Below are 26245 nucleotides of genomic sequence, written 5' to 3' on the forward strand. Positions count from 1 at the left end.
AATCAGGCACCATATATTTGCCTATCCTCGGTTATAGGTCTTTCTTTGGGCTTATGATATTATCTGGCCAGTGGTCACATAACAGAAGCACTTTACTTGGGATGCCACATATTAAATGAACTGACCTTCCATTTAGCCAAGGGACTAAATACAGTAAGTCAAATTCAGTGAGGAATGCACAGAGGCAACTCTCATTGAAGTCAGTGCAAGTTGTGAGTTGGCATCCAGGGCAGAATTTGGCTCTGAAATCAGCTACAGTATTGTTCTTAATATTTTGAGTAAAATCCGTTTAGAATTATTAATTTTGCTCCAAATGGTGAGGGAGTACTGATGTGAAATTTCAAGTTACAGAGATGAGTTTCTGAAAAACTACATGAATAAAAGGATTGCTCCTATGGTTAGTTTTTCAAGGACACTCCAAGCGTGCACGGGTTTTTTTGCATTGAATTGGATAAAAATAATTAGAAATAATACAAAACAACAAATATGCTTTTTCAGAGTCACTTTTCTGTGAAGAAGGGAGCTGCAGCCTTGGGGATTGGCACAGATAGTGTGATTCTGATTAGATGTGACGAAAGGTAAGTACAGATTCCATATATACCTCCTTACAATGCCACACTAAGAGAGGGGACAAGCAACGGCTGAATACAGAGAAAGCATGTACGGCCAGATCATCAGCTCGTGTAAATCAGCATAGCGCTAACTTCAGTAGATTTAAACTAATTTATACCAACTGAGGAACTGGCAGTAGTGTAAGTGGACTACCATCAATCAAATCAATCATCAATCATGACTGGAGCCAGCCATGTGTCTGTCTTGCTCTCGGAAGTAATACCTCAGGGGGGCGGGTCTTAGGGTGACAGGTGGGCAGGGCCTGGCAGGTCAGGGGGCAGGGCCAATGTTTGATTATGGTAGGCCCCTTATACTTCTACTGGCCCTTTGATCACAGCTTCACCAACAACTGATAGCTAGAGCTGATTGAAAACTAGAATTTTCATTCCACAGGAAACATTTTAATATTTGTTTTTTATGGAATGGAAAATCCCCTAAAATTCTGATTCAGAAATAGAGAAATACTTTGGTTTGCTCAAAATTAAATATTTCTATATCCTCAAATAAAAATATTTTATTTCAGTTTGTCCAATTGAGCTGAAATGTCTTATTTCAACTCAGTTCAACATGGAACTACCGTATATCCATCAGTAACTCACAGGAGTTATAATTCGGTGGCTCTCGTGCCCCCATTTTCATTTATGAGTTAGGTTTCCTGGCTGGACCACATTTCTCATAAAGCACCATGGCAGTAAAGCCATAAGAGACAACTGTGGTGTATCATGGGAGCTGTAACCCTGCCAGGGCGCCCAGCCCAAGGAGGAGAATGAGGACATAAGGCTCTCAAACTTCAGTTCCTATGAGACAATACACCACCTTAGGTGGACCCAGAATAATATCAAATGGGCCCATACATAACATTTTGATTCAGCTGAACAAACCAAATTTCCTGACAGACAACTGAAATTCTGGCAAAAATCAAAATTTTATCACGGAAATTTCTGTTCTTGTGGAACTTGCATTTTCTGGTTGTGGAAAAAAAAACTTTGATGGAAAATTTCTCACCAGTCCTACAGAGAGTTTCTCAATAAAAATTGCCTTTCATTAGGAGCTACTGAATATGATTGTTATAATCTACTGAATAGTTACGGCTCCAGATTAAATGGAAGGCCTGACTAAATCAAAATGTTCTGATCTTCTCATCAAAAGAAAACCATTTAAGCAATTTAGAATAGTAATCGCAGACTATTGATTCGTAATCTCATCTCCCTAGTCTCAAAGTTGAGAACTCTTTGCAGAAGAATTAAAGACTGTGTGAACAATGAGCAAAAAACACCTGATGCACCAGCACTTCATAATGACACCTTTGCTTTTTCTAGACACTATAGACCAGATTCAAGTAACTGGGTTCAGAATCTGGCCCATCTTGTATGAATTCTATGCAGATTCAATGTAATTATTTATTTTTCTTTAGTGAGAACAATACTTTAAACTGGTCTTCCTAAAGAAAATGGCAGAGTTACTGGATGTTTCTCATCCATTCCCGGAAGATGCCAAAGGAACATAGCAGGCCACCAGGCCTTCTCCCAAAATACACGAGGCAGGAGTTTTGGGATGATCTTGTGCCTCTTATGAAGGAAGGGTTTGGATTGTATGGGCTGCAGGTCCATCTGAGCTTTTGGATGCTAATCTAGCCTACGCCCACCAGACCCCATCCTGAGCAACACCCAGTCGAATTTGCCTGTATTCTTGTTGTATTGGAGCTGGTTGACCCTGCTTTTTAATCTATAAGATCATGCAGGCAGGCAGCCCACCCAAATGAAGCAAAAATGCATTTTTGCTAATGCTGGGGGCTGGTCTTCCACATGCTCCTACTGCCCATTTGTGTGGATTGGTAATGGGAGCATCTGGTTTACTCCATGCTCTTATATGTAGGTTGGCAATGCTATAGATTGTCTTGCTGGGCTCCTGCTGTATTTTGCCTCTGGGAGGGGGGGGACTTTTTTGCATGCTCCACCATATATTTTGGCTGTATCGGTGGGTGATTTACTGCCTGTTCCTATGTGAATTTTGACAATGCTTGCAGATGATTTTATTGTACAGTCCTGTGTGTGTTTGGGTCTCCTGGGGGCTAACTAATCACTAGCTTTTATGAATTTTGACAGTACTGAGGTCTCCGTAACTGTGTACCTCACCGTGTATTTTGGCAATGCTGAAGGCTGGTAAACAGCTGGTATTATACTGTATTCAGAGCAGAAATTCCAAGTCTGGGTTTTAGTTTCTTTTTATTTTATTCCCCTTATGGTCCTAATAGCAGTTTTAAGAGGAAGAGGAAAATATTATTTTTGTCTGACGCCATAACAAATAAGCAGGGGAATTTTGGAATGGGTAGAACAGCGGTTCTCAAACTGTGGGTTGGGACCCCAAAGTGGGTCGCGACCCCATTTTAATGGGGTCGCCAGGGATGTCTTAGACCTGCTGGGCCAGGGGCCAAAGCCAAAGCCCTTGAGCAATAGGGCTGAGATTACAGGCCCTCTGTCTGGGGCTGAAGCCCTTGGGCTTCAGCTTTGCCTTCCTCCCCTGGGGCAATGGGGCTTTGGCTTTGCCCCTCACCCCCTCCCGCCCCATCTGGGCTCGCAGGGATCAGGCAGGCTCAGGCTTCGGTCCTGTCTCCAGGGGTCATGTCATAATTTTTGTTGTCAGAAGGGGGTCGTGGTTCAATGAAGTGTGAGAACCCCTGGGGTACAATATTCTGTACTGGCCTGGTATCCCAAAACAAAACTAGGGTCAAGTTCAGCTTTTTTCATTTGCAAAGCAAAATATCATGATCTTTTGCCAAAGCAAAGCTGCCCAAGCCCATCTCTACCAAAAGCCTCTTTCTGGGTCAAACTCTTAACTTTGTTGGGTGTTCTGCATAATTAAGTGATCAAAAAAGTGATCAAAAAATACCAAACTTTTTTTGCTGAAAATTAAGACATTTTCATTTTTTTCAGAGGAGCAGCCGTGTTAGCCTGTATTCGCAAAAAGAAAAGGAGTACTAGTGGCACCTTAGAGACTAACCAATTTATTTGAGCCACTAGTACTCCTTTTCTTTTTGTTTCATTTTTTTATTCCCCTGAATGTTTCTGATGTAAATGAAACCAAAACCCAGCAAAGTGTTGGTTTTCTAACATTATTTTTGGTAAAATATTCTGGGTTTTGGTTAGAAACCAAGAGTTAATTTTTATTTTTAGACAAAAAACAGAAGCATTTCATTACATTTTTTTCCATGAAAATATTTATTTTTGACAAATCCATTTCTTTCAATGAAATTGTTTTTACCACTTCTACTAAAGACTGAAAAGGTCCTTGAAGTGGGCCTCATCTTATAAGTGCCCAGTGATTAATCAAAGTTAATGAAGAACTTACCAAAAATTTTTAAAAGGACTAGCATAATGCTGACGATTTTATGGATTTTTTGTCTCCATGGATAGTCTGACCCTCAGCTAAAACAACCAAAACCCCAGATCTCAATACGTAAACATGAATAATGTTTTCATCATGAGCCTAATGAATTTAAAAGACTTTCCAAATTGGCCTGAGAGGTTTATACCACTGAGCCTGAATCTCAGGTGAATGGCTCATACTAAATCTACTGCAAATACCATGTACACTAAATTTGAAGGATTTGAAGATGTACTTTCTTTTAGCCCAGACCAGCTGCTTCTTTTCATGCCCTTCTCAAAGCTAGTAGGAAGGTAACCAGATCAATCTATGGATCAGTCGCTCTGAGGCAAATTCATCCCTAGTGTTGCTCCACTGGAGTTACATGGAGGATGAATTTGGCCTGCTTTGTTTTGTTCTGCATTGCAAATAAAAGTTTGTGTTCTCCTGTGGGTGTGCAGAAGTAATGGAAAGGGACCCAGCTGCTCTGAGCAGGCAGAAGACTTCCCTCTCCCTCCCCAACAGTTTAATTTTGGAGCAATCAGCTGATCTCATGGCTTGGGGCCATGCAGTTGATTCAAGGATTCTCTGTGCAAGTGCATAGCCCCCTGGATATGATCCTCAAAGCCCTTGGAAGGTGGAGTCGCAGACTCCATCGCTTGGGCAGGGGGCCCGGTTGGTTGCCACACACAGCAACCAATGGCAGCCACAGAGTTGGGAATCCCCTGCAGGACATCCAGGATCTTCTCAATGGGGCTACAGAGGCACACTGGAACCTGAAGCTCCATGAGGCAGGATTTGCCTTTTAATATACACTAAGTGGGGCTTCAGCATGGTCCTGAACACTGGGCTTTCTGCATGAAGGTGACTTTTCCCTACTACTGTTACCACACTGGTGCCAGCTGACTAACTAAAGTGAATTTCAGCGTTGTGCTGAAGGCCAGGTCAGGGACTAGGCACCATTTAAGTGCCTACTTTGAGAGCTTAAATGGTGCAGAGGCGTCAATTTCTTCCCTATCTGGGATTATTTAAGTGGAAAACTGATAGAAAGGGGCTGATTTCAAAACTGGAACCTTAATATGACATTATCCTTTCTGCAGAGGGAAAATGATCCCATCAGACCTTGAAAGAAGAATTATTGAAGCCAAACAAAAAGTAAGTCTATTACCAGGTGCCCTCAGAAATGGTGCAGGGTTTCCCACTTCCATGCATAGGAAACAAGTGGCATTTTGGTCAATTTGATTGGTGTGTTTTAAGAGGAGATTTGAGCTAATCTGTGTTATGTTCCCTTGCAGAACAGCATGGAATTATACCATGATTATTTGAAACACAACAATATAATGAGGAAGGTTAGAGATGCTGAATAAAAGATGTGTTTAAAGATGTTTCATGGTCTTTGCAAGGCATTTGTCTTCCTTCTATGCTATATAGTGTAATCTTCTCCTGATTTAGACCTCCTCAGTCTGCAATACAATCAGTAGCTGAATGTTAGCTCTAAATGAAAAGATGTTTTGGGATTGAAGGTTTTTTTTAATAAACTGAAAATAATCTTATCGAAGTCACAAAATCAAGAAGAGTTCATTCAAAAGAACTAAATATATTCTCCAAGGCACAGTTTATATGTGTGCCCTTTTAAAAGGCCCTTTTAAAAGCTTAAATATGATACTATAATATATATCTTATTTTAATGTGGTGGCTATGGCAACAGTTGCTGTACAATAATAATTTAAAAACACAGAGTTCATAATTCACAAGAAAAACTGGTCTTTGTAAAACTTGCTTTGCCTAAAATAAACCATGGGATTAGGGTGACCAGATGTCCCGATTTTATAGGGACAGTCCTGATTTTTGAGTCTTTTTCTTATATAGGCTCCGATTACCCCTTACCTCCGTCCCGATTTTTCACACTTGCTGTCTGGTCACCCTACATGGGGTAGGGGAAACTAAACCAAAAAACAAAACATTCATCCAAAAACCTACTAAGCATATATCCTATTTTGCAGGGGGGAAGTTCACGCCTTTTAAGAAATATCAGTTGCTCATTACATGTTAAGAAACCTGTATTTTTTATGTAATTTTTTCATATATGTATTTTAGACCCCAATCTTGCAAAGTCTTAGGCACTTGCTTAACTTTACACATTTTGAGTCATTCCAATGGTTTCAGAGGAACTGCTCATGTGCTAAAAGTAGAGAGTAAGCATAAACCTTTGCAGGATTAGGACCTTACAGCATAGACACTTGGGGTAGGGAATGGGGTAGGAAGCTACATGTTGCACAGAATCTAGCATGTGCTGAATGCAACATTAATATAAAGCATAATATAGGCTACTTCAAATTTGCCCAAAAGATTTCTTGTTCAACGATGCATAAAGATGGTTTTGTTTGTCCTACATGTCATAACAGAGTTTCCATGTTTTACTTCAAACACACCGATAGATGTGGAAATGTTCATTCTGAAGCTTTTACAGCTAAAGTATCTTTACATAAATGGCACAGTGTTGGCCTTGGAAGTTTGCTGCCACCTAAAGGCAGAAACTGTAATATCAATTTTCAGAGTGGTAGTCGTGTTAGTCTGTACCAGCAAAAAAACCAAGGAGTACTTGTGGCACCTTAGAGACTAACAAATTTATTTGGGCATCAAGAACATCTAAAATGAGAAAAGCAAAAAAAAAAAAAAAAAAGTGCAAAAGTATCATGAGGTAGCTCTTGATTTCCAAATGGCACCTTCCTTTGCCTGGCCACACAAAGCAGGTTTGTCACCTGGGAGACACTTGTGTATTCATTCAGGATTAACACCGTGGCTGCTGCAATTAAAGTTTTCCTTACACTATGGCCTGACTATTGGAAGAAAATAGAGCTACTGCAGATTCAGGGGGGTTCTCTGTTTGACATATAATATTCTCTTGCTGATGAATATTTCTCTTCTTTTTGTAGGGATTTGTTCCTTTCCTAGTTAGTGCCACTGCAGGAACTACAGTGTATGGTGCATTTGATCCACTCCTAGCTATTGCAGACATCTGCAAGAAATACAAAATCTGGATGCACGTGGATGTAAGTATTGTATTGCTCTAGGGACTGGATTATAAAGTGTGCCAACATGAATTCATCCATCCATATACAGTGTCATTTTCCACAGATGATAACATACTAGGTCCTCTAATGAAAGCTGATGAGCTAGGGCCTAATTCTCCCCTCCTTTGATCTGGGCACCTGGAACTCCTGGTGAGGTCGCTGAGAGCTGTGGGTGCTCTGCACCTTGAAAATCAGGCCACTTTTAGCTGTCTAAACATGCATTTAAATGACTCACTTTAGGAATCCTAGTTTGAAAATCCTGGCCTCAGCCTCTGTATCTCTAGACATCATAATTAGGAGAAAATAACATACCTCATACAGACCCATCTTCTGTGGCAGATGTAAAATAAATCAAGCTGGTTGAAAAATCTTTGACATTTTTTTTCTGTCCAAAAATTTCATAGGGTTGTAGCCAAAATGTTTCACAGAAACGCACTGGTATCCATGAAAATATTGTCTGGAGGCTTTCTCAAATCCAAAATGGAATTTGGGGGAGGGGTATGGAAAGAAATTGAGAAACCTCCCCCCAGGATAGCCCGCTGGTTAGTGTACTCACCCAGGATGGGAGAGACATGGCTGCAAGTCCCTACTCTGTCTATTTCAGCTATTCTGGGGTGGGGAGCCTCTTGCGGGTTCTTTGCAAAAATGTCTAAAGATCTCATTTTTGTTTTGCTTTGGAATGAATAAAAATCTTGAAATTTTTCATGAAACAGAATTGTTGTTTTCCAGCCAGCCCGCCCTAAAAATAAACAATCAAGGAAAAGGCAGTTAGTTCTTTCTAAACTTGCAGTCAGTTAATGCTGTAACTGCCCCAGACTACTAAAACTCTGAGGTCCCTAAGGCATCTGCTAGACTATCTTGCCAAATTGCTTTGCTAACATTAGCTTACTTATTGAGGTCCTCACTGTGCCTCATTCTCCTGCCCATGCTGGAAGATGATCTCTCCGATCCAAGAGCTCTGCAGGAAAAAAGAGGGTGGGGGGGAGGAGGTTGGAGGAAACATTAGTGGTTTGAACTCAGATGCAAAACCCATCTCTCCAGCTGGGCTGCCATCCCACTCTATCAACACCACTGTCACAAAAAGGGAAAAGGCCAACTTACCCTTCTGTGTGTCTCTAGTCACCTCTTGTCTCCCCAGCACAGATTGGGGCTGGCCTAGCATACTGCTGTCATATATGGCCATGCTGAAGGAGGAATTAGGTGGGCTGGACAGTGATAAAGGTTGACACATAGGCCTTGGCCTATGCAACTCCAGTCACAGCCTCCTGAAAGAAACCACAGGAGAGAGAGATGAAAACCATTAGTATAGTTTATTATCCGGGCCCTAAACTGTAGCTCCATCTTAAGTGTTTAGAGATATATGGGTTCAGAAAGCAAAGGATCAGACATAAAATTGATCGAACACATTGATGCAAACACCAGAAAAATACAAAACTATCTGTTTTTAAGATTATGTATCTTGTCTTTCAGGCAGCATGGGGTGGCGGGCTGCTGATGTCTAGGAAACATAAATGGAAATTAAATGGTGTTGAAAGGTATGATTTATTAACGAGTTAAATGCTCCAGTACACTTGTGATTACCACAGAAATGTCTATAAATAAAAATCAACCAGTCCTGTTCATTATTATAATTTAATATCCAATATATAGCATGAAGCAATCTTTTAAGCTGTCCTCTCTCAAATGAAATAACATTGCCAAGTTCCTTTATTCAATAAGATGTGTGATTAAAAACTTGTGATGTGACTTTGTTTTCTTGTTCAGATAATGTATAGCTCCTATTTGTGATTCACCCCTTTGAAACTGATTCTGAGCTCCAGAATGGTCATTGTGTGATTCTCTGTATGAACCAGTCCAAAAAGAACCAGCAACTGCATTTCCAAAAGAACTGAACCTTGGAGACCTTGCAATGGGGTTACCAGATTGTCTGAGATCATTTATAAATCCTCAAATCCCTATGAAATATCAGCATGTCACAATGCCATGACAATATAACTCTACATTTTTATGCAATGTCCTAGTACGCTGGATTGTATTGCAATGGGTTCTAGCTAGAATTTTATCATCAGAAGAGTTGTAATGCCTACTCTTGCTAGGAATATTTAATTTACGCATCCAAATTCATAGCTTCTTCTATTCTCCACATTTCTGTAGTTGCAAAACTCAGCTCATATGTGCAACAGCTCAGATTTCTACACTGTTTGAATATGCCTCATGGAAGTAAATCCTTGTGCTGCATCTTGAAAATGCTGATGTTTAAGTATACAAGGTTTTGAATTCCACCCTTGAGGAATGCATCTATAATATACAGAGAAATGATGAACTAGTTCAGTAGCAATAAAGAATAAGCTTGAATGAACTTCTGAGCAAGTACTTTGTCTAGAAACTTTTTTAAAGCTTCTGTTGGTTAAGATTAGGATATTATTCCCATCCTACTTCTTTCCAACTTCTAGCAAAACCACAACTCCCTGCCAGTTAAATTGCACTACTCCCAACTTCCTTCTTCTCTGTCTTCATGCCTTTGGTTTCACTCAATTCCCATGATCCTCTTACTGGCTCTACGATATTTTCCTTCCATTCTTCTCCTGCAGACTCTCTATTCATGTCTCTCTATGAGGGCCCAATCCCCTTCTCTCAAATACACGAGCATATAACACTTCTAAAAATTGTTTTTATCTTGAATTCAGAAAGCAGCCAGTGACGTCCTCTCCAACTGATCACTTAAAAGCCTTTAGAACTCAAAAAGGACTTTAAAAAGCTAGACACGTTTTTGTTAAAGAAAACTGTCTTATCACTGAATACATGCACACTATGCATAAGCAGGATATACTTCAAAACATCCACGATGTTGAAATACCTGCTCCTGCTGCTTATCAGGATATAGCATTAACGAAGAACCTGAATCACAAAAAATGGATCCAGGCTAGGAGCCAAATCTGAACTTCTTCCAAATTCAGATGTGTTTGCATTAGAAATTCTGGTTCAATCTCTGATAAAGAGATGCCTAAATCATGAATTCAGACCTGCAACTCAATTGGAACTTCCCCAACATTCAAGGGGTTTAGATCTAGTGTTCTGATAAGGGTCATCTCCTGGCATGGGGCAGTGAATTACATGCGAATCTTGCCATTTCCTCTTCCTTCTTCACATGGTGAATGATGGGGGAGGCGAGCAGGGGTAACTACCCAGATTTCAACAGGGCATGTACATTTTGTGCACACGTGGATGCTAATATTGGTGCTTAGTTACATTAAATGGGAAAAATTCCAGTCTGATACCAACGTGTGGGATTTAGCTATCCTACTAAGGTGTTCACATTTGGATGTTACAAAGTGAGTGTGAGCACCTGCATCCATTTCAGCCTCCAATTTCTAATAATCACAACACATCAAATAAAGCCAATTCTTGCTCAAGCAAAACTCCAGGATGGTCCGTTAGGAAATTTCCAAAAGAAAATAATGTGTCTCATTTTTGACTATGTAACATTCTTCTTTAAATGTGACTGTAAGCCGTCATTTTATTTAAGCATATGTCAATAGTTGACATCAGCACCCTCTGTGACAAAGCAAATGTAATTAGATAAAATACTTTGTGCACAACTGTGATGAATTTTAGAAAAAAGGATGACCTGAAGGTCAATGCAATGATTTAGGCAGAAAATTGATATTTGGGCATTGTTGCTGGTAAACAACCCTGTTACTATAAAAAACCCAAGCCACCTCCATTATCTACAGGCATCTTAAAGAACGTGTTTAGGGTTCTCTGTAAAGACAGATAAAAGTTAGTAGCTGTAACAAGAGACGAGATTAATAGGCTTGAATGCGAGTTTAGAATCATTAACTCCAGTACCCTAAACAGGTGAGTGGCTCTGAGTTGATTAAAAGCAGCCAAATGCTCAAAGAGCTGGGCCAAGTAGCCAGATGCTGCCTGTGAAAGAGTATTCCCTACAGCCTTTGCTTTAGGGGCTGCATAATTCCATTTAAATAGCAGGAAAGGCAGCACAGAAGTATTCCACTGGCTACAGCATTTTGCAACTGCACATAGTTGCATTGATCACAATGGTCTCTTCTGGCCTTGGAATCTATTTTTTGGGGGAGTGGGGAATCTGAGAGAAAATGACAATGCTCACGTACTAATATGCAGGGCACCTTTCCTCCATTGGGATCCCAAAGCACATCACAAACCTTAATATCGACTGGTTTCCAAACAGAGAAAGAAAACTACCTCCCAGGCCAGATTCTCAAAACACTCACCTCCATTCTTGCAGGTACAGTTTTGGTACTCTAGATATTTTCACCCCCAATTTACTGACTTATTCAGATCTATACAGTTAAACAGCCCCCTCCCACAGCAAGAAAGAGCACAATCCTATGCAGGAGGCATCTTCAACAGACCTCCAAAGTATAAATCCTGCAGTCAGTAAATAACAAGTCAAGCATAACACAAAAATAAAACAATGAACAACTGTTCGCCTCTCCACCCATCCCACAACCTCAATACTTCAGTGTTCACCCACCCGCTTTGTGCTCCCTCTACACCTATGCAAACAGATGGGTTTTGCAGCCTGCCCTTCAGTCAGCAGATTCAGTCTCTTTTGTACCTGGCAGAGCAGGAGGACTTCCAGTCAAAGGCCAATGACAGAGAGTGCCCTGCCAGCAACTCCCTTTCCTTTAAACCCTGGGGGATCCAGATTCAGATTTGCAGATGCAATCCAGGATGTACAGATCAAAGTGACCTGAATAGTGGTCACAGCTAACTGTGGGTGCAAAAATGTACCTGCAGTTAGTGATCTTTGTCTTCAAAAACTGACACCTGTTTAAGGCTGAGCTGAATAAGAGCCAAATTCTGGTCCAGACTGTGGCGCATATAAAGCTCCTGCAGAGTGGAATAAGAGGAGCGCAAGGCATCCTCTTCCTGTCCTAGACCACACACACACACACCCGCCCCACACACACACTCTCTCTCTCTCTGTGTGGCAAAACTAGGAAGCAGATTATAGCACAATACAAAGAACTGTACAACAAGAAATGAACATAGATCTAAACTCATTTAGCCCATTTGGCAGACAGATTATTATGCATACCCTTAAAAAATGTATGTACATTATGACTCAGGCAATCATATCCAGAGAGCAATCTTGGACCCCAGGCTAGTCGTTCATTCTAGTGTTTACTAGGCTTGTATCCACTTTTGGAACTGTGTTTCTAGCCTCCTGTTGACCCAATTCTCAAACTTGCCCAGTTCTGAAGATAGGAGGCACAAATCAACCCTTATGTATGTTAAACAGGTTTTTGGTTTTATTTAGCCATTTTTGAAACTTGGGATCCCTATACTTTCTTCTTCGTCTTCGCTATAGTCTAAAAAGTACTTTTCCAAATGTTCTCATGTGTATAACAAGATGTGATCTTTTGGATACAGTATCTTGGGTTGCTTTAATTTAAAACCTTCTGCAAGCCATGCCAGGCTACTATTTGCTGTGCTTTAAAAAAGGGCTTCTTTTTAAAAAAATCTCTGAAGACTTGTTAGCCTTTCAAAAAAAAGAAAATCTTATCTTTAAGTAATTTATAAAAAAAAAACAAAAAAAAACACAAAACCCCAAATAAAGGGAAATAAACTCCCCAAAACATTTTTGAATCCGCACTACCAGCTCCTATCACCCTTTCCAAGCCATTTTCAGTGATGTGATTAGTTAGCAGCATAGTTTTTGCTGTGCCAATGCATCTCTCTTCCTATGCCACAGCATCTTGAGGAGCATATTATATCAATCCAACAGGCATAGGACTTGGTGGTTTTTTTTCCTGCTTGAGTCAATGCATGCCAATAAGTATTTTAGCATGCTCTCTGACTAACTTTCTAAGGCAGCTTCTGGCATCTTGGTAACCAAGATAAGTGGCCGAGAGCATGAAAGAGCATTTTGAGATAATACCATATTCATTACCATGATCATTTTGGGCCAGATCCTCAAATTGTGCAAATTGTCATAGCTCACTTGAAGCCAATAGAGCAGAGAGAACTTACACCAGCTGAGGATCTGACCATTCCGGTAAAATTTTCAGATTTTCAAAGATGTGTAAAGATGCAGATCAGCCCCCAATGGAATTTTCAGACGTGCATCAGCAAGTTGATGGGATCAATGGGAGTTAATGGGAATCGGTGGGAATTAGACACCAAACCTGTTTAGGCGCTTTTGAAAATCCCACTAAGCACCTATCTGCATCTTAGCTGCCTAAACACCTTTGCAGACTGGTCCTAAATCATGTATGTGTTTTTGACACATTCACTCTTTGCCTTTAAAGCGTGGATGAATCACAAAAATTCTGGTGCTCACAAAATCTAATGTATAGCACCACGGCTCTGTGTTAACTCTCCAGAGCCATAGTCCAGAACCTTTTAGGGCTAACTCTGCAAAAACCCTTCCTTTGATGAGTAGTCTGCCTGAGTAAATTTACATCAGAGCCCCACAGTGTAATTAAAGATTCTACAATTGGGTCCTGCAGAGCAAGTGCTAGGCATACACAGACTAAAAAAACTGGTTAGGGCCCCGAGCAGCTCAAGAAGGCCCCCTATTCACTTTTTATTATGTGTTGTATGTGGGGAGGGCCCCAAAATATTCCTGATTAGGGCCCCCCAATGGGCTAGCACTGCCTCTGGGGTCCTGTATGAACATTAATAATCACTCTTCTGAAAACCGCTGTGTGTATTTTCAGCCTTGCATCTTTGAGGCCCATATGAGCCTTATTAATTTTGTTTATTATTGAATGTTTTAATGATTTCAGACCTGTGGTATAACGTCTCAGTTTAATGTTGTTTGTTGTTGTAGGGCCAATTCTGTGACTTGGAACCCCCACAAGATGATGGGTGTCCCATTGCAGTGTTCTGCCCTTCTCGTTAGGGAAGAGGTATGTCTTCATCCATTTGCACCTCTAGTCATTTCTGCCATTTCCCTCCGGAATGTGCTGGATGCCTTCTTTATAACTGTGTCATAGCTAATGTATGTTAATGTGATGAAGATTACAAATGAAACTGAGACGCAAACCTCTAGGCACTTGTTCAGTCTACAAACACAGAAAGGATTTAAAACGGCTGTCCAGGAGAAATGAATGACTATATATCTTTAGGTTTCAGAGTAGCAGCCGTGTTAGTCTGTATTCACAAAAAGAAAAGGAGTACTAGTGGCACCTTAGAGACTAACAAATTTATTTGAGCATAAGCTTTCGTGAGCTACAGCTCACTTCATCGGATGCATTCAGTGGAAAATACAGTGGGGAGATTTATATACATAGAAAACATGAAACAATGGGTGTTACCATACACACTGTAATGAGAGTGATCACTTAAGGTGAGCTATTACCAGCAGTAGAGCTGGGGGCGGGGGGGGGGGACCTTTTGTAGTGATAATCAAGGTGGGGCATTTCCAGCAGTTGACAAGAACGTCTGAGGAACAGTGGAGGGTGAGGGAGGGGGGAATAAATATGGGGAAATAGTTTTACTTTGTGTAATGACCCATCCACTCCCAGCCTTTATTCAAGCCTAAGTAAATTGTATCCAGTTTGCAAATTAATTCCAATTCAGCAGTCTCTTGTTGGAGTCTCTTTCTGAAGTTTTTTTGTTGAAGAATTGCCACTTTTAGGTCTGTAATCGAGTGACCAAAGAGATTGAAGTGTTCTCCGACTGGTTTTTGAATGTTATAATTCTTGACATCTGATTTGTGTCCATTTATTCTTTTACGCAGAGACTGTCCAGTTTGACCAATGTACATGGCAGAGGGGCATTGCTGGCACATGATGGCATATATCACATTGGTAGATGTGCAGGTTAACGAGCCTCTGATAGTGTGGCTGATGTGATTAGGCCCTATGATGGTGTCCCCTGAATAGATATGTGGACACAGTTGGCAACGGGCTTTGTTGCAAGGATAGGTTCCTGTGTTAGTGGTTCTGTTGTGTGGTGTGTGGTTGCTGATGAGTATGTGCTTCAGGTTGGGGGGCTGTCTGTAAGCAAGGACTGGCCTGTCTCCCAAGATCTGTGAGAGCGATGGGTCGAACTTCGGGATAGGTTGTAGATCCTTGATGATGCGTTGGAGAGGTTTTAGTTGGGGGCTGAAGGTGACGGCTAGTGGCGTTCTGTGATTTTCTTTGTTGGGCCTGTCCTGTAGTAGGTGACTTCTGGGTATCTTTAGAGAGTTTTGGCGACTTTGTATGTGAAATACACTGAACTAAGTTGTGCACTTAGTTGAAGCCATGCACCACTGCAGCTTTCAATGCTGTGTCCATGTGTGACTGAAGACAGAATCTGCCCCACTTACACATATCAGCTGGCCTAGCAATACAGTGCACAGTGTCCATGAGTTATTGCCCTTTCAGATGTTTGTGGTCAACCAATTGGCTAGACATTACAACCCAACACTGATATATAAGCCCACTTTGTGCAGCATGGAATGAGAAAATGAAGCCCAATTTCACATGTGATAAAATCTACACCTTTTATTTAGTATTGGGACAGCTACAACTGGAAGAATTATCCTTCAAGCTTGTAATCTTCACATAGCAGCCAGTTATTGGGACAGCTGCTATACAACCACCACTTATTAGACCAGCTATTGAAAAGCTGGTTACTGCTCTGCTAACAGGTGCACAGCAGATTGTACACAATGTGCACTTAAACAGAAAGAGAGGAGCTAGGTTTTATTTGCCCTGTGGTTCAATTCTGTGAGACAAGCCCTGGCCTCATTGAAGCCAATGTCAGAGTGAAAACAGGTGTCTCACAAAAAGCGTACAGCCAATTGTTTTTCTCTCCTTTTTCCCCTCTCATTTTTATGAGTTTCATATATAGGTAAATCTTGACGACAAAGACCCCGCGTGGACTGCAAAATACAGTTTGGGGAAAGAGGCCTATGGCGTGCACAAAACACACATGAAGACTTCAATAGAGCCAGGATTTGGCACTCTCTATATGTAATGCATACAAATAAAAAGGAAAACTGAGATAAAAATTATTAGCTCCATGCTTTTTAGCTCAGAGATAGCCTACTGGGGGTCCGCAGCCAAATTCTGTGCACATTGCAAGACTGCCTCCCAAAACTACATTTTGCAGGCTAGAAGGGAGTCAAAATATGACCACTTACCTTCAGAAACAGCACTAGCAGTGTGCTTAAAGGCATATTCACCCCCATCTGCCCAAAGCCTTTCTTACTATTTAAGACCCCCGTAAGCACCTGGTTTGTAGTGTAGGTGGCATGGAGGCCCTTGCATGTACCTTCAGCATTGGAATGAACTGCACCCTGAAAGAATAAAAATGGGGAATAGTAGTTTAGAAACAAAACCAATTCAGCAAAGAGTGTCATGACATTATTTAGAAGAGCCACAGAGCTGCTGGGTCAGCTTGCTTTATCCAGAGGAATGCTTTGAAAAGTAATTTGGAAAGGTTACATAATAGAAACAAAGCAAAGCAGTAAAACCATGCAAATGCCAATTTTCCTTAACTGTGTCTCTGTTTCTTTAAGGGCTTGATGCAGAGCTGCAATCAAATGCATGCTTCCTACCTCTTTCAACAAGATAAACACTATGACCTGTCATATGACACTGGAGACAAGGCGTTGCAATGCGGGCGTCATGTTGATGTCTTCAAGCTATGGCTGATGTGGAGAGCAAAGGTAAGCAAGTATATGATGTATTTGTTTGCATAAAAATAGTGAATAGCTCTGCTTTATATAATCACAGTTTTAGAAAATGTCTAACCTTACCTTTTCACATGAGATGGAAGAAAGAACAAGGATGGAAATTAAATAATAATAATAATAATAATAATACATTTCCGCTTTCTTTACCTTTAACTGATTTAGCTACAAAGCATCACACATGACTTTGAAATTCAGACTCCATGTCATTGTGCACCGATTGCTGCATCTAACTAACAATCTGACAGCATAAATATTATGTTTAAGTATAAGTGTAATCAGTCCAGAAAGTTTTTGGAAACACAGTTTTTTTATTTTAATGAAATTCTAAAACTAAATGTGACAAATTAGTGACTAACACACCTGGTTCCATTATATACTGTGATTATACCACAGTCATATTATTATTATGGGTAAACTAATTAAAATCTGAAAGTACTGGCTCTTTTTGACTCATGCATCTTTTTTGTGTAATATTGCTAAATAAATACTTTTGTGTATAAATTCAAATGATCATGCCCAACTATTTCAGGCTTGTTCATTGCATTTGACTGCATCGTTTCTATCAAAAAAAAGGACTTAAAGACCTTTAGATGCTTTATTCAAATTCTGAAAACACATTCTGGGACAGCTCTTTGCGACTGTCACCAGGAGTCTGCAAAATTGGATGTAAGCCATCTTTGTGTCTCCCTGATCCTCAGGCCACTACGCACTTGCCCGGTCACAAGGAGAAACTTCAAGAAGCCTCAAGGCTGTTTTCAAGTTGTCCCAGTTGAAATAGCCTCCCAGGAGCTGCTGTAATAGCGGGGGCCTTCGGAGTGCAAGGGAACTTTGGCCACACCCATTCTTCTTTGGCCACACCCCCATGATTGGCACTATGCTGGCTCTGCACCACTGTAGGATGGCTCTACCCAAAAGACCACTTAAACTGGCTTTAGGTCTGCTTTGCAGTGCCAGAGCAGCACAAATAGGATTTAGCAGGGATGAGTGGACTTTTGCTTATAAACATTTTTTCTTAAAGGCCAGATCATTTCCATATTTCTTTGACTATTTTTTCTCCCCATTTCCTACCTCTATTTAACTTGGAATATTTACATTAACATAGGATCAGTGTTTCTTAAACAGTTTGTCTGTTCCTGCAGCTTGTTCTCCTGACGTGAAGCCATAATAATGCTTTATTAGTGGTACCACAGGTGGTGGCTGCAGAAATAATTATAATGGCACGAACGGACTTGAGCTGGAAAGGAAGCAGCAGGAGAAACTGAAGCTCTTAAAAACAAGGATTCCAATTTCATACTAATGTCCTTTATCAAGTAGCAATGAGGAGAGAAAAAAATGGCCATGCGGAAGAGACAGAGCTGTTTCTAATTAGAATGCTTGTTTTTCACCAGGCATCAAGCTGCTCTTTAAAAGCTCGTTTTATCATTTAATTTTCTACAGGATTTTTGTTAGGAATAGGTGCCAGATTGCCTCCCCTGCAAGCTAAAATCCTCTCTCCATAGACCAGTGCAAACTTCCCCGCTTACTCACAGTGTGACTCAACCCTGACCAAGAAGGAACACCTGTAGAGTTCATGCATCACAGCTTTCCAATGCATGGCCTCACTGCAGAGGCTGCCAACAAGTGTTCCCATCAGTGATACATATCTTCCATGGCCCATTAGGACCTGGACTTGTTACCCGGGGTTCTTTCAACCCAAAGCTCTTGGTAACTTTTACTCTCTGCAAGGTGGTGTCAGGAAATAAATCAGGGGAGACCGATAGATGGCTGGCACAAACAGGACAACACAAGAGTGCTTTCACTTAAAGCTAAACTTTACTTAGTCTCAAGCACTTACATACGTCCACAACAGGTTAGTAAAACACCCCAACCCTCGATAATTACCAAAGCTGAGTGTGGCTCTCGAGTGGCACAGCGGCAACAGGTGAGGAACACAAGACGCATCCCCCTACCTCAAACTTTTTCCCCTTATTTATACATTAGTAATACAATGACATCACTTAAAGAAAATTTGTTAAGGAAGCAGTTTCAAAGGTCAAACAAGAGGTTTCCTTTTGGTCATCAATTAACCAGGTGTGGTTTTTTCAGAGCTTGCATGCCTTGAGGCCCCTAAAATGCATGTATCAGCAATTTCAACACAATTCTTATCAGGAAGGATGCGGGGTCAAGCTGCCCTTTCTGTGGCACCCAAAACCCCCTCCCCTCCTGCCTGGGTTAAGCTAAGGCTGCTGCATGACCACTTTACGGCCTGCTGACATGGCTGCTTTTAGCAATAAGCAATAATGGTTTCAGGCACTTTACTGGTTTGCCAAAATCTCCCTGTACTTATCACCAACCTATTTCATACAGGTCAGATGGTTACAGCTAGAGCTGGGTGAACTATTCATAGCAAACAGGAAGGTGTACAGCACCTCCAAGATAGACTTTAGAAAAGTAAACTGCATCTTTGCTTTAGCAAGTGCCACGTATTCCTGAAACAATAGCAATTCAGAATACAGAGAGGTACAAAATATTGTGTTCTTTTTTTATGAAGGGAACTACAGGATTTGAAGCACAAATTGACAAGTGCTTGGAACTTGCAGAATATCTATATAATAAAATAAAGAACAGAGAAGGCTATGAAATGGTGTTTGATGGAAAGGTATGTATTCTGACTTACTGTAGCTTTAAAATTTGGTACATTTAGTCAGGAGTTGTGTTGCTACTGATAGGACAATCTGATTTTGGAGGACCCAAAAACATGCTCCTTACAAAGGAAACTGCTAATGATTCCCATCATTGTGGGTCAACTGAATTGAGGCAGCAGTGTGGAGTATTGTAGCTTGCATCACCCAGATGAAAGTCAACAGCTGACTTTTACTGGTGATTCAGATGAAAACAGGCTCCGCATGGCATGTTAGTGCACTGTAGATTCACACCCCACTTGGCATGCCCTAAGTCTCTGTGTAGACAAGTCATGAAAACAGGCCACACCCTACTTTTCACCTGTCTTCTTCTGGCTCCTAAATGTGCAAATTAAACTAGTTTAGACTCCGTTATTCTCTCACATTAGTAAGTTAGCTTATGGAATGTAAGGAAGTATAACAGAGCACCAGGGAATTTCAAGGAGTAGAAGAGAATCTAATTTATTCCATCTCATACTCACCTCTGACTCGAGCCTATATGTCCAGAGTTATACAGTCACACAACAAAATCGAAGTACCCAGGATGCTCTATTAAGTAGGTCATCTACTATAGACACCTGCTTCTGAAGAGGCATTAACTCCATACTCTTGAAAGGACAGCCCCTATAGAATCCAGATGTCTCTCTGTAGGGGACAAATGCATAGGCACAGTGGGGGATGTGTATCTGGATCCGTCTTCCTGGGATAAATTGCCTAAAATTATCCCTAATAATGATGCTAATGACTCTCTGTGGTGTACAGTAATGAAAGCCAATGATTGCTGTCATAACATGATGTATGAGAGGAGGGAAAGGCATGGAATTAATTGCAATTGAGATATTATGAACATTTTTTGCTGTGTAAGCCATTATTATTCTGCGTTTAGCCTCAGCACACAAATGTCTGCTTCTGGTACGTACCTCCCAGTTTGCGCAGCATGGAGGACAACGAAGAAAGAATGAATCGCCTTCTAAAGGTAAATAAGATATGTTGGTTCATTGTATGCAAGGCATGCCCATATCATCAACATAAAGGGTACTGAAAATATTTCAGAATATTAGAGATGGGCTTGTACAAGAATTTTGGATAACAACCCTTCAGTCCCCAACTTTGGGGAAGTTCAAACCAAATTTGGATCCTATCTTTGGGTATCGGGTTCATCTCTAACATAATGATTTTCCCACATTGTGGTCTGCAGAGGCCTGGCAGGTCACATGATGCTAGCTGCTCCTCCTTGCTTCTAGCTTCCAAAGAGACTGGAGGCCTGTAAAAAGATCTAGAAATAAGGAAGATAAGCCAGCCGAGCTGTCTCCTTTAGGGACTACTGCTGTATAAGAGGAGGAGGCGAGGAAACAGGAGCTGTATTTGAAATGCCAGAAGGTATTTCAGAAAGGGTGAGAGGTGAGAGAGGCGAACCAGACAGCCTGTCTATGGGAGTAGGAGGAGGAGAATCGGCAGCCTGTGCAGGGGGATGAGAGGAACAGAACGGATGGAAGGGGAGATAAAGTGAAGAGCAAGAGCAGACAATGTGATTAATAAAAAGCAGAAAGATTTGGTGCTTAAAAGAGGGCTGAAAATACACAAAGACTTTCCTTTGTCAGGACACTCAGAGCATTGGGGGGAGGTATCTAGTTATGTTTTTATAATTTGGAAAAACTAGTGACATAAAAGTGATCATTTGAACACTTCCAATATCATTTTAATGGTTTCATTTAGCAAGGTAAGTGAGTTTACAAAATGCACCTGTAATTCAGTTCCCCCAAATGCTGGTCTGTGTGTTTTGTATTCCATGTGTTTCCCTTTCTTAGTATTTTTCTCTATGGTGCTTATTTGAACCATGGTCATCCTTGATGTTAACAATTTAAATTGCAATTGGTGATGCTAACGTAACTTTAGCGCCACAAACCCCTCCGGTGCCCTCTTCTGCCGCTCTCTGCAAAGCCACACAGAGCAACAACCTCCCCACTTAACTAGCTAGCAGCCTCCCTCCTTATTGCCACTGCAGAGTCACAAGCCCCAGTACTCACAGCCCCATGCAGCTCTGGGCAGCAGTGATACTGGGTCCAGCTCCGGCTTGTCCTTCTCGGGCGATTCCCCCCTGGCACAGTGCTCCTCCTGGCTCGTGTCCCCCACCGGCCTCCCTGTCCTTCCCAGGCTTCAGGCAGGGGCTCTGTTGCTTCACTTTGTCTAGGGCCTCCTGGCTGCAGCCCTTCTCTCCCCCAGCTCCAGAGCCACACCCCCAAGTTTCCCTCCTTTTTCTCACTGCTCCCCCTCCCCACTAGGAAAAAGATTTAAAGGGGCCGTGCTCTCTACACCCCAAGGGGTTACACTAACAAATGTAACAATTTGACCAGAGGCTTTACTTTGATTGGGTGGTGGAGGTCTAGCCTATGAAAACAGAGGGAAAGTGATTATAACAATATGCTTGAGGATTATGCAGAAAATGACGTGTTAATTGCATTTGTCAGCAATACTGAGTGTTAGCACACTGGCAATAAATGGCTCAGAGCTATTCTAACCAATCTAAAGAATGGCTTTGTGCCTTTGCAAGGTGTCATGACTGCCTTTGCGATGTCATGCAAAGTCTGCTGATACATGTAAAGTTAAACCCTTGTAACACTGCTGCTTTTATCTAAAATAGGAATGTGACAAATCAGATGACGAAACAATCTTGGGCCCCTGCCTGCAGTTCCCTCTGGCATGCCTACTTAAAGGCAGTGGGACTACTCACATACTTGAAATTAGGCACATGCATACCTATTAGAGATAGTCAGAAAAAGAGCCTTTTTCCCATCGAATATTTTTTTTTTTTTACAACAATGAAAAATTGAAGCTTTCCATAGAAAAATTTAGACTTTTCAATGAAAAATAAAAAATAAAAAATATTTCATCCAAAAATTGAAATATTTTGATTCAGAAGTGCTGCCACAGTGCCTCATGGGAGTTGTAGTTCAGGTTCACCAAGCTCCTGTATAGGCTGGTCTCCCTGATTCAACGACATCTCCCAGGATTAAAGCTGCGAGTCTGTCACGGAGGTCATGGAAGTCATGGATTCTGTGACTTTCCATGACTTCTGCAGTGGCTGGTGCTGGCTCAGAGGCTGCCTGTCTCGAGCAGCCCCTGGGCCAGCAGCAGCAGTTCAGGTGTGTGGGAGGGGGCCCAAGCCTGGGGCACGGAGTTGGGGTGTGGGGCGACGCACGCTGCCCGTGCCCGCAGGCACTGCCCCCACAGTTCCCATTGGTTGTGGTTCCCAGCCAATGGGAGCTGCAGAGCGGGTGCTTGTGGTGGGAGCAGCGCGTGGAGGCCCCCTACCCCCCCCTCCCTCTAGGAGCTGCAGGTACATGCGGAGTCAGGTAGGTAGCCTACCAGCAGTGCCACCCCCCCCCAGCACCAGCGGGGGTGCTGGACCACATGCTGTGGCCCTCCCCCAGCACCAGCGGTGGTCCCGGGCCAAGCGCCACCACCCGTCCCGCCTCACAAGCGCCAGCGGGGATCCCAGGCTGAGCGCCACCACTGCCCCCTCTGCCCCAGCACCAGAGGGGGTCCTGGATCACCTTGACCCCCTCCCCCAGCACCCGCAGTGCCCCCAGACCACCCCCCCAGCACACCCCTCCGCCCAAGTTTTAGTCACAGTAGGTATTTTTAGTAAAAGTCATGGATAGGTCACGGACCCGTGAATTTTTGTTTACGGCCCGTGACCTGTCCATGACTATTACTAAAAATACCCATGACTAAAAAGTAGCCTAACCCATGATGCATCTTGTCTCTCCTAATCCTAACCCTTACCCTAACCCATTTGATGATGGGAGGGAGTGCATCATGGGATTTCCATGGTCACTGTGCATCATGAGAGATAACACCAATTGGGAGAGCATGGCTTACAGAGAAGAATGGAGACACAAGATAACCAAACTGCAGCTCCCATGAGGCACTGTAGTGGTATATCTAAATAAGAATAGTGTGCGGCTTAGACAAAATATTTCAGTTTTCAGCTGAAAATCACAAACATTTCCGGTTTCAGACCTTTATTTTTTCAATGAAAAAAAATCAAATTTTTCCCTGGAAAGCAAACATTTTCACGTTTGTTTAGTTGAAAATCCAATTTTCTGAAGAAAAAAACCCGAAAAAAACAAATAGTTTTGATGAAAAATTTTCAACCAGCTTTAATGAATACCTTGGTGAATTGGAGACAAAGTCAGTAGAAAATCTCCCACTGATTGTAATAAGAGCACAACAATGCCACCAATGCCTTTTTGATGTAGTACTTTCCTAGAGCTAGTCTACACTATCACACTATATTGGCACAGCTTCACCAATGCAGCTGCACCTCTGTAGTGTGTCCGGTGAAGACGTGCTATGCTGATAGGAGAGCACTTGCCCTTTGGCGTAATACCTCCACTTCAACAAGAGGTGGAAGCTATGCCAGCGGGAGAGGGTGTCCTGCCAACATAGTGCAGTATGGACACTGCTTTAAGGTGATGTAACTTGCATCGCTCGGGGGGGTGGCTTTTTCACACCCCTGAGCGACATAAGTTACATTGACTTAAGCGATAGTGTAGACTAGCCCATAGATTCCAAGACCAGAAAGGACCATCCATTCTGATCTCCTGTATAATACAGGATATAAAAATTCCCCAAAATAATTCCTAGAGCTTATCGTTTAGAAAAACATCCAGTCTTGATTTAAAATTATCAGTGACAGAGAAGCCACCACAAACCCTTGTAAATTGTTCCCATGGTTAGTTACTTTCACCATTAAAAATTTACCCCTTCTTTCCAGTCTGAATTTGTCTAGCTTCAGCATCCAGTCATTGGGTCATAGTAGACCTTTCGCTGCAAGACTGAAGAGCCCATTACTGAATACTTGCTCCCCATGTAGGTACCTACAGACTGTAATCAAGTCACTTCCTTAACCTTCTCTTTGTTAAGCTAAATAGATTGAGCTCTTTGAGCCTATCATTATCAGGCATGTTTTCTAATCCTTTAGTCATTCACATGGCTCTTCTCTGTATCCTCTCCAATTTATAAATTGATCAGTTTACTCTGTGCTGTATTTGTTTTTGGCCAAAAATTGACTTTTTTCTTAATTTGTTTTAGTTTCCTTCTCTTATTAAAAAAAACAAATTCTAGAATAGAAATAATTATTTGATATTTGTATCATGCCTTTGCAGGTGGCCCCAGTGATAAAAGCCAGAATGATGGAATACGGAACTACTATGGTCAGCTATCAACCGCTGGGAGACAAAGTGAACTTCTTCCGTATGGTCATCTCAAACCCAGCAGCTACTCATCAAGACATTGATTTCCTGATTGAGGAAATAGAACGTCTGGGGCAAGATTTATAATAATCTGGTCTGCGAGTCTGGTCCAGAAAAAGTTGTCACAAACTGTGCGAATGTATTTGTAGTTTGTTCCAAAGTAAATCTATTTCTATATTGTGGCGTCAAAGTATAGTACAGTTTAAAATCAAGAAACATGCTCCTTTTAAATCCTCTCTTGAGTTTTAGAATACCTCTTTAATAATTAGATACACAAAAGGCTGCATTCAAACAGATAAGAAATAACAGAAGATACTTGCAATTTCCCCCCAAATTTTAATACAGTTAGTAAATACATGTTTAGGTTAAAAGTGATCAGATTGAGTGGTGCCAAATTTGCCCCAAATGGTGACAAAATCAAATGGGGGGTGGGGGGGTGCACTAAGATACATAAAGTAAAGAAACTGTATGTTTAAAAGTGAAAATATTTTGCCTTTTTCTTAGATTTAGAACAGAATTTCTGATTTACCTATAGCAACATTTCAAATGTATTTAAATACATATAATTTTAAAAAAGGAATATATATATATTAAAATATCCTATTTTGTAAACTATAGATTTTTATTTTATATGGGTTATAAAAAATGCAGGGGCAGAAACTGAAAACTAAACAATTTTTTTCTTTTAATAGAGATGCATCAAATATCTACAAAGATTATTTTGAACCATAAACCCACATAAATTCTTTAAAAGGTACAATGCCTCATTTCTATATGTCACATGGATTGTACATCTCTAGAGTTAAGTATTGCAAAACCTCACAAGTACTGCAGCTCTTAAAAACTCTTAATAAGAACTACTACAATACAACAAAAGGATGCTATTATTCCTAAATATGTTTCCTACATGGCCTAACCTAAGCAAATGGACAATCAAAATACAGTCCTAACCAACACTGAACTAAGGTTATATTTGTGTGGTTTCTCTGTTCTACTTTTAAACAGCCTACCAAGAAGGGCCACACTTTACACTAAATACTTGTGTCATAAGCATCTTTACAAACAGTAATTTATTCATTAGAGATAAAAATAAATTGAAAACTAAGATTGATTAGAATTCGCTAAGACCCAGATCCTACAAAATCTCACAGGAGTAATGCTAATTGGATGAATAAGGACTTTTGTAAAGGTCTCAGGATAGGGTCCTAAGTCAGATGCTTATATCATGGTGGCACTTGAGTTTCCCACATGACAACAGTTTTTCTAAACATCCCCATTCCCAGCGCTGGGATAGAGCTGGTGGAAACTCAGAATTTCAGTTTCACAGGAACGTTCAAAAATGTTTGTTCTAATTCAGAACAACAACAAATATCTTTGCAATTTCCCACAAAATGAAAATTCTGAATATGTTCATTCTGAACTTTTTTTTCATTTGTGGGAAATTTTGTAGACCTCAATACAACTTTGTGTATTGTGAAAATTTGTGAAAAATTTCAGTTTAGTCAAAACACCTTTTTCAGACGAAGAAAGTGTTTTGATTAAATCTACTAACCCGCTCTTCACTGAGCTTGTCTGATTGAAATTGCTATTAGAATGCTT

The 26245-nt window shown here is 41.1% G+C and overlaps 1 protein-coding gene across 4 annotated transcripts in view; it reads left to right on the plus strand.

The window, feature by feature from the left end:
- The window catches only part of GAD2 (glutamate decarboxylase 2), a 53328-nt gene extending 28114 nt beyond the window's left edge, over window positions 1–25214 (plus strand). For all 4 annotated transcript variants that reach the window (XM_037890868.2, XM_043541356.1, XM_043541357.1 and 1 more), the window contains 9 exons: window positions 499–578; window positions 5076–5130; window positions 6912–7028; window positions 8520–8584; window positions 13870–13948; window positions 16552–16701; window positions 19259–19366; window positions 20275–20364; window positions 24560–25214. In XM_037890868.2, the coding sequence (XP_037746796.1) occupies window positions 499–578; window positions 5076–5130; window positions 6912–7028; window positions 8520–8584; window positions 13870–13948; window positions 16552–16701; window positions 19259–19366; window positions 20275–20364; window positions 24560–24733 (918 nt within the window). In that variant the 3' untranslated portion in view covers window positions 24734–25214. The remainder of the gene's footprint in view (window positions 1–498; window positions 579–5075; window positions 5131–6911; window positions 7029–8519; window positions 8585–13869; window positions 13949–16551; window positions 16702–19258; window positions 19367–20274; window positions 20365–24559) is intronic.
- The last annotated feature ends 1031 nt before the right edge of the window (window positions 25215–26245 follow it).

The sequence above is a fragment of the Chelonia mydas genome, chromosome 2 (assembly GCF_015237465.2).
Source record: "Chelonia mydas isolate rCheMyd1 chromosome 2, rCheMyd1.pri.v2, whole genome shotgun sequence".
Classification (NCBI taxonomy): domain Eukaryota; kingdom Metazoa; phylum Chordata; order Testudines; family Cheloniidae; genus Chelonia; species Chelonia mydas.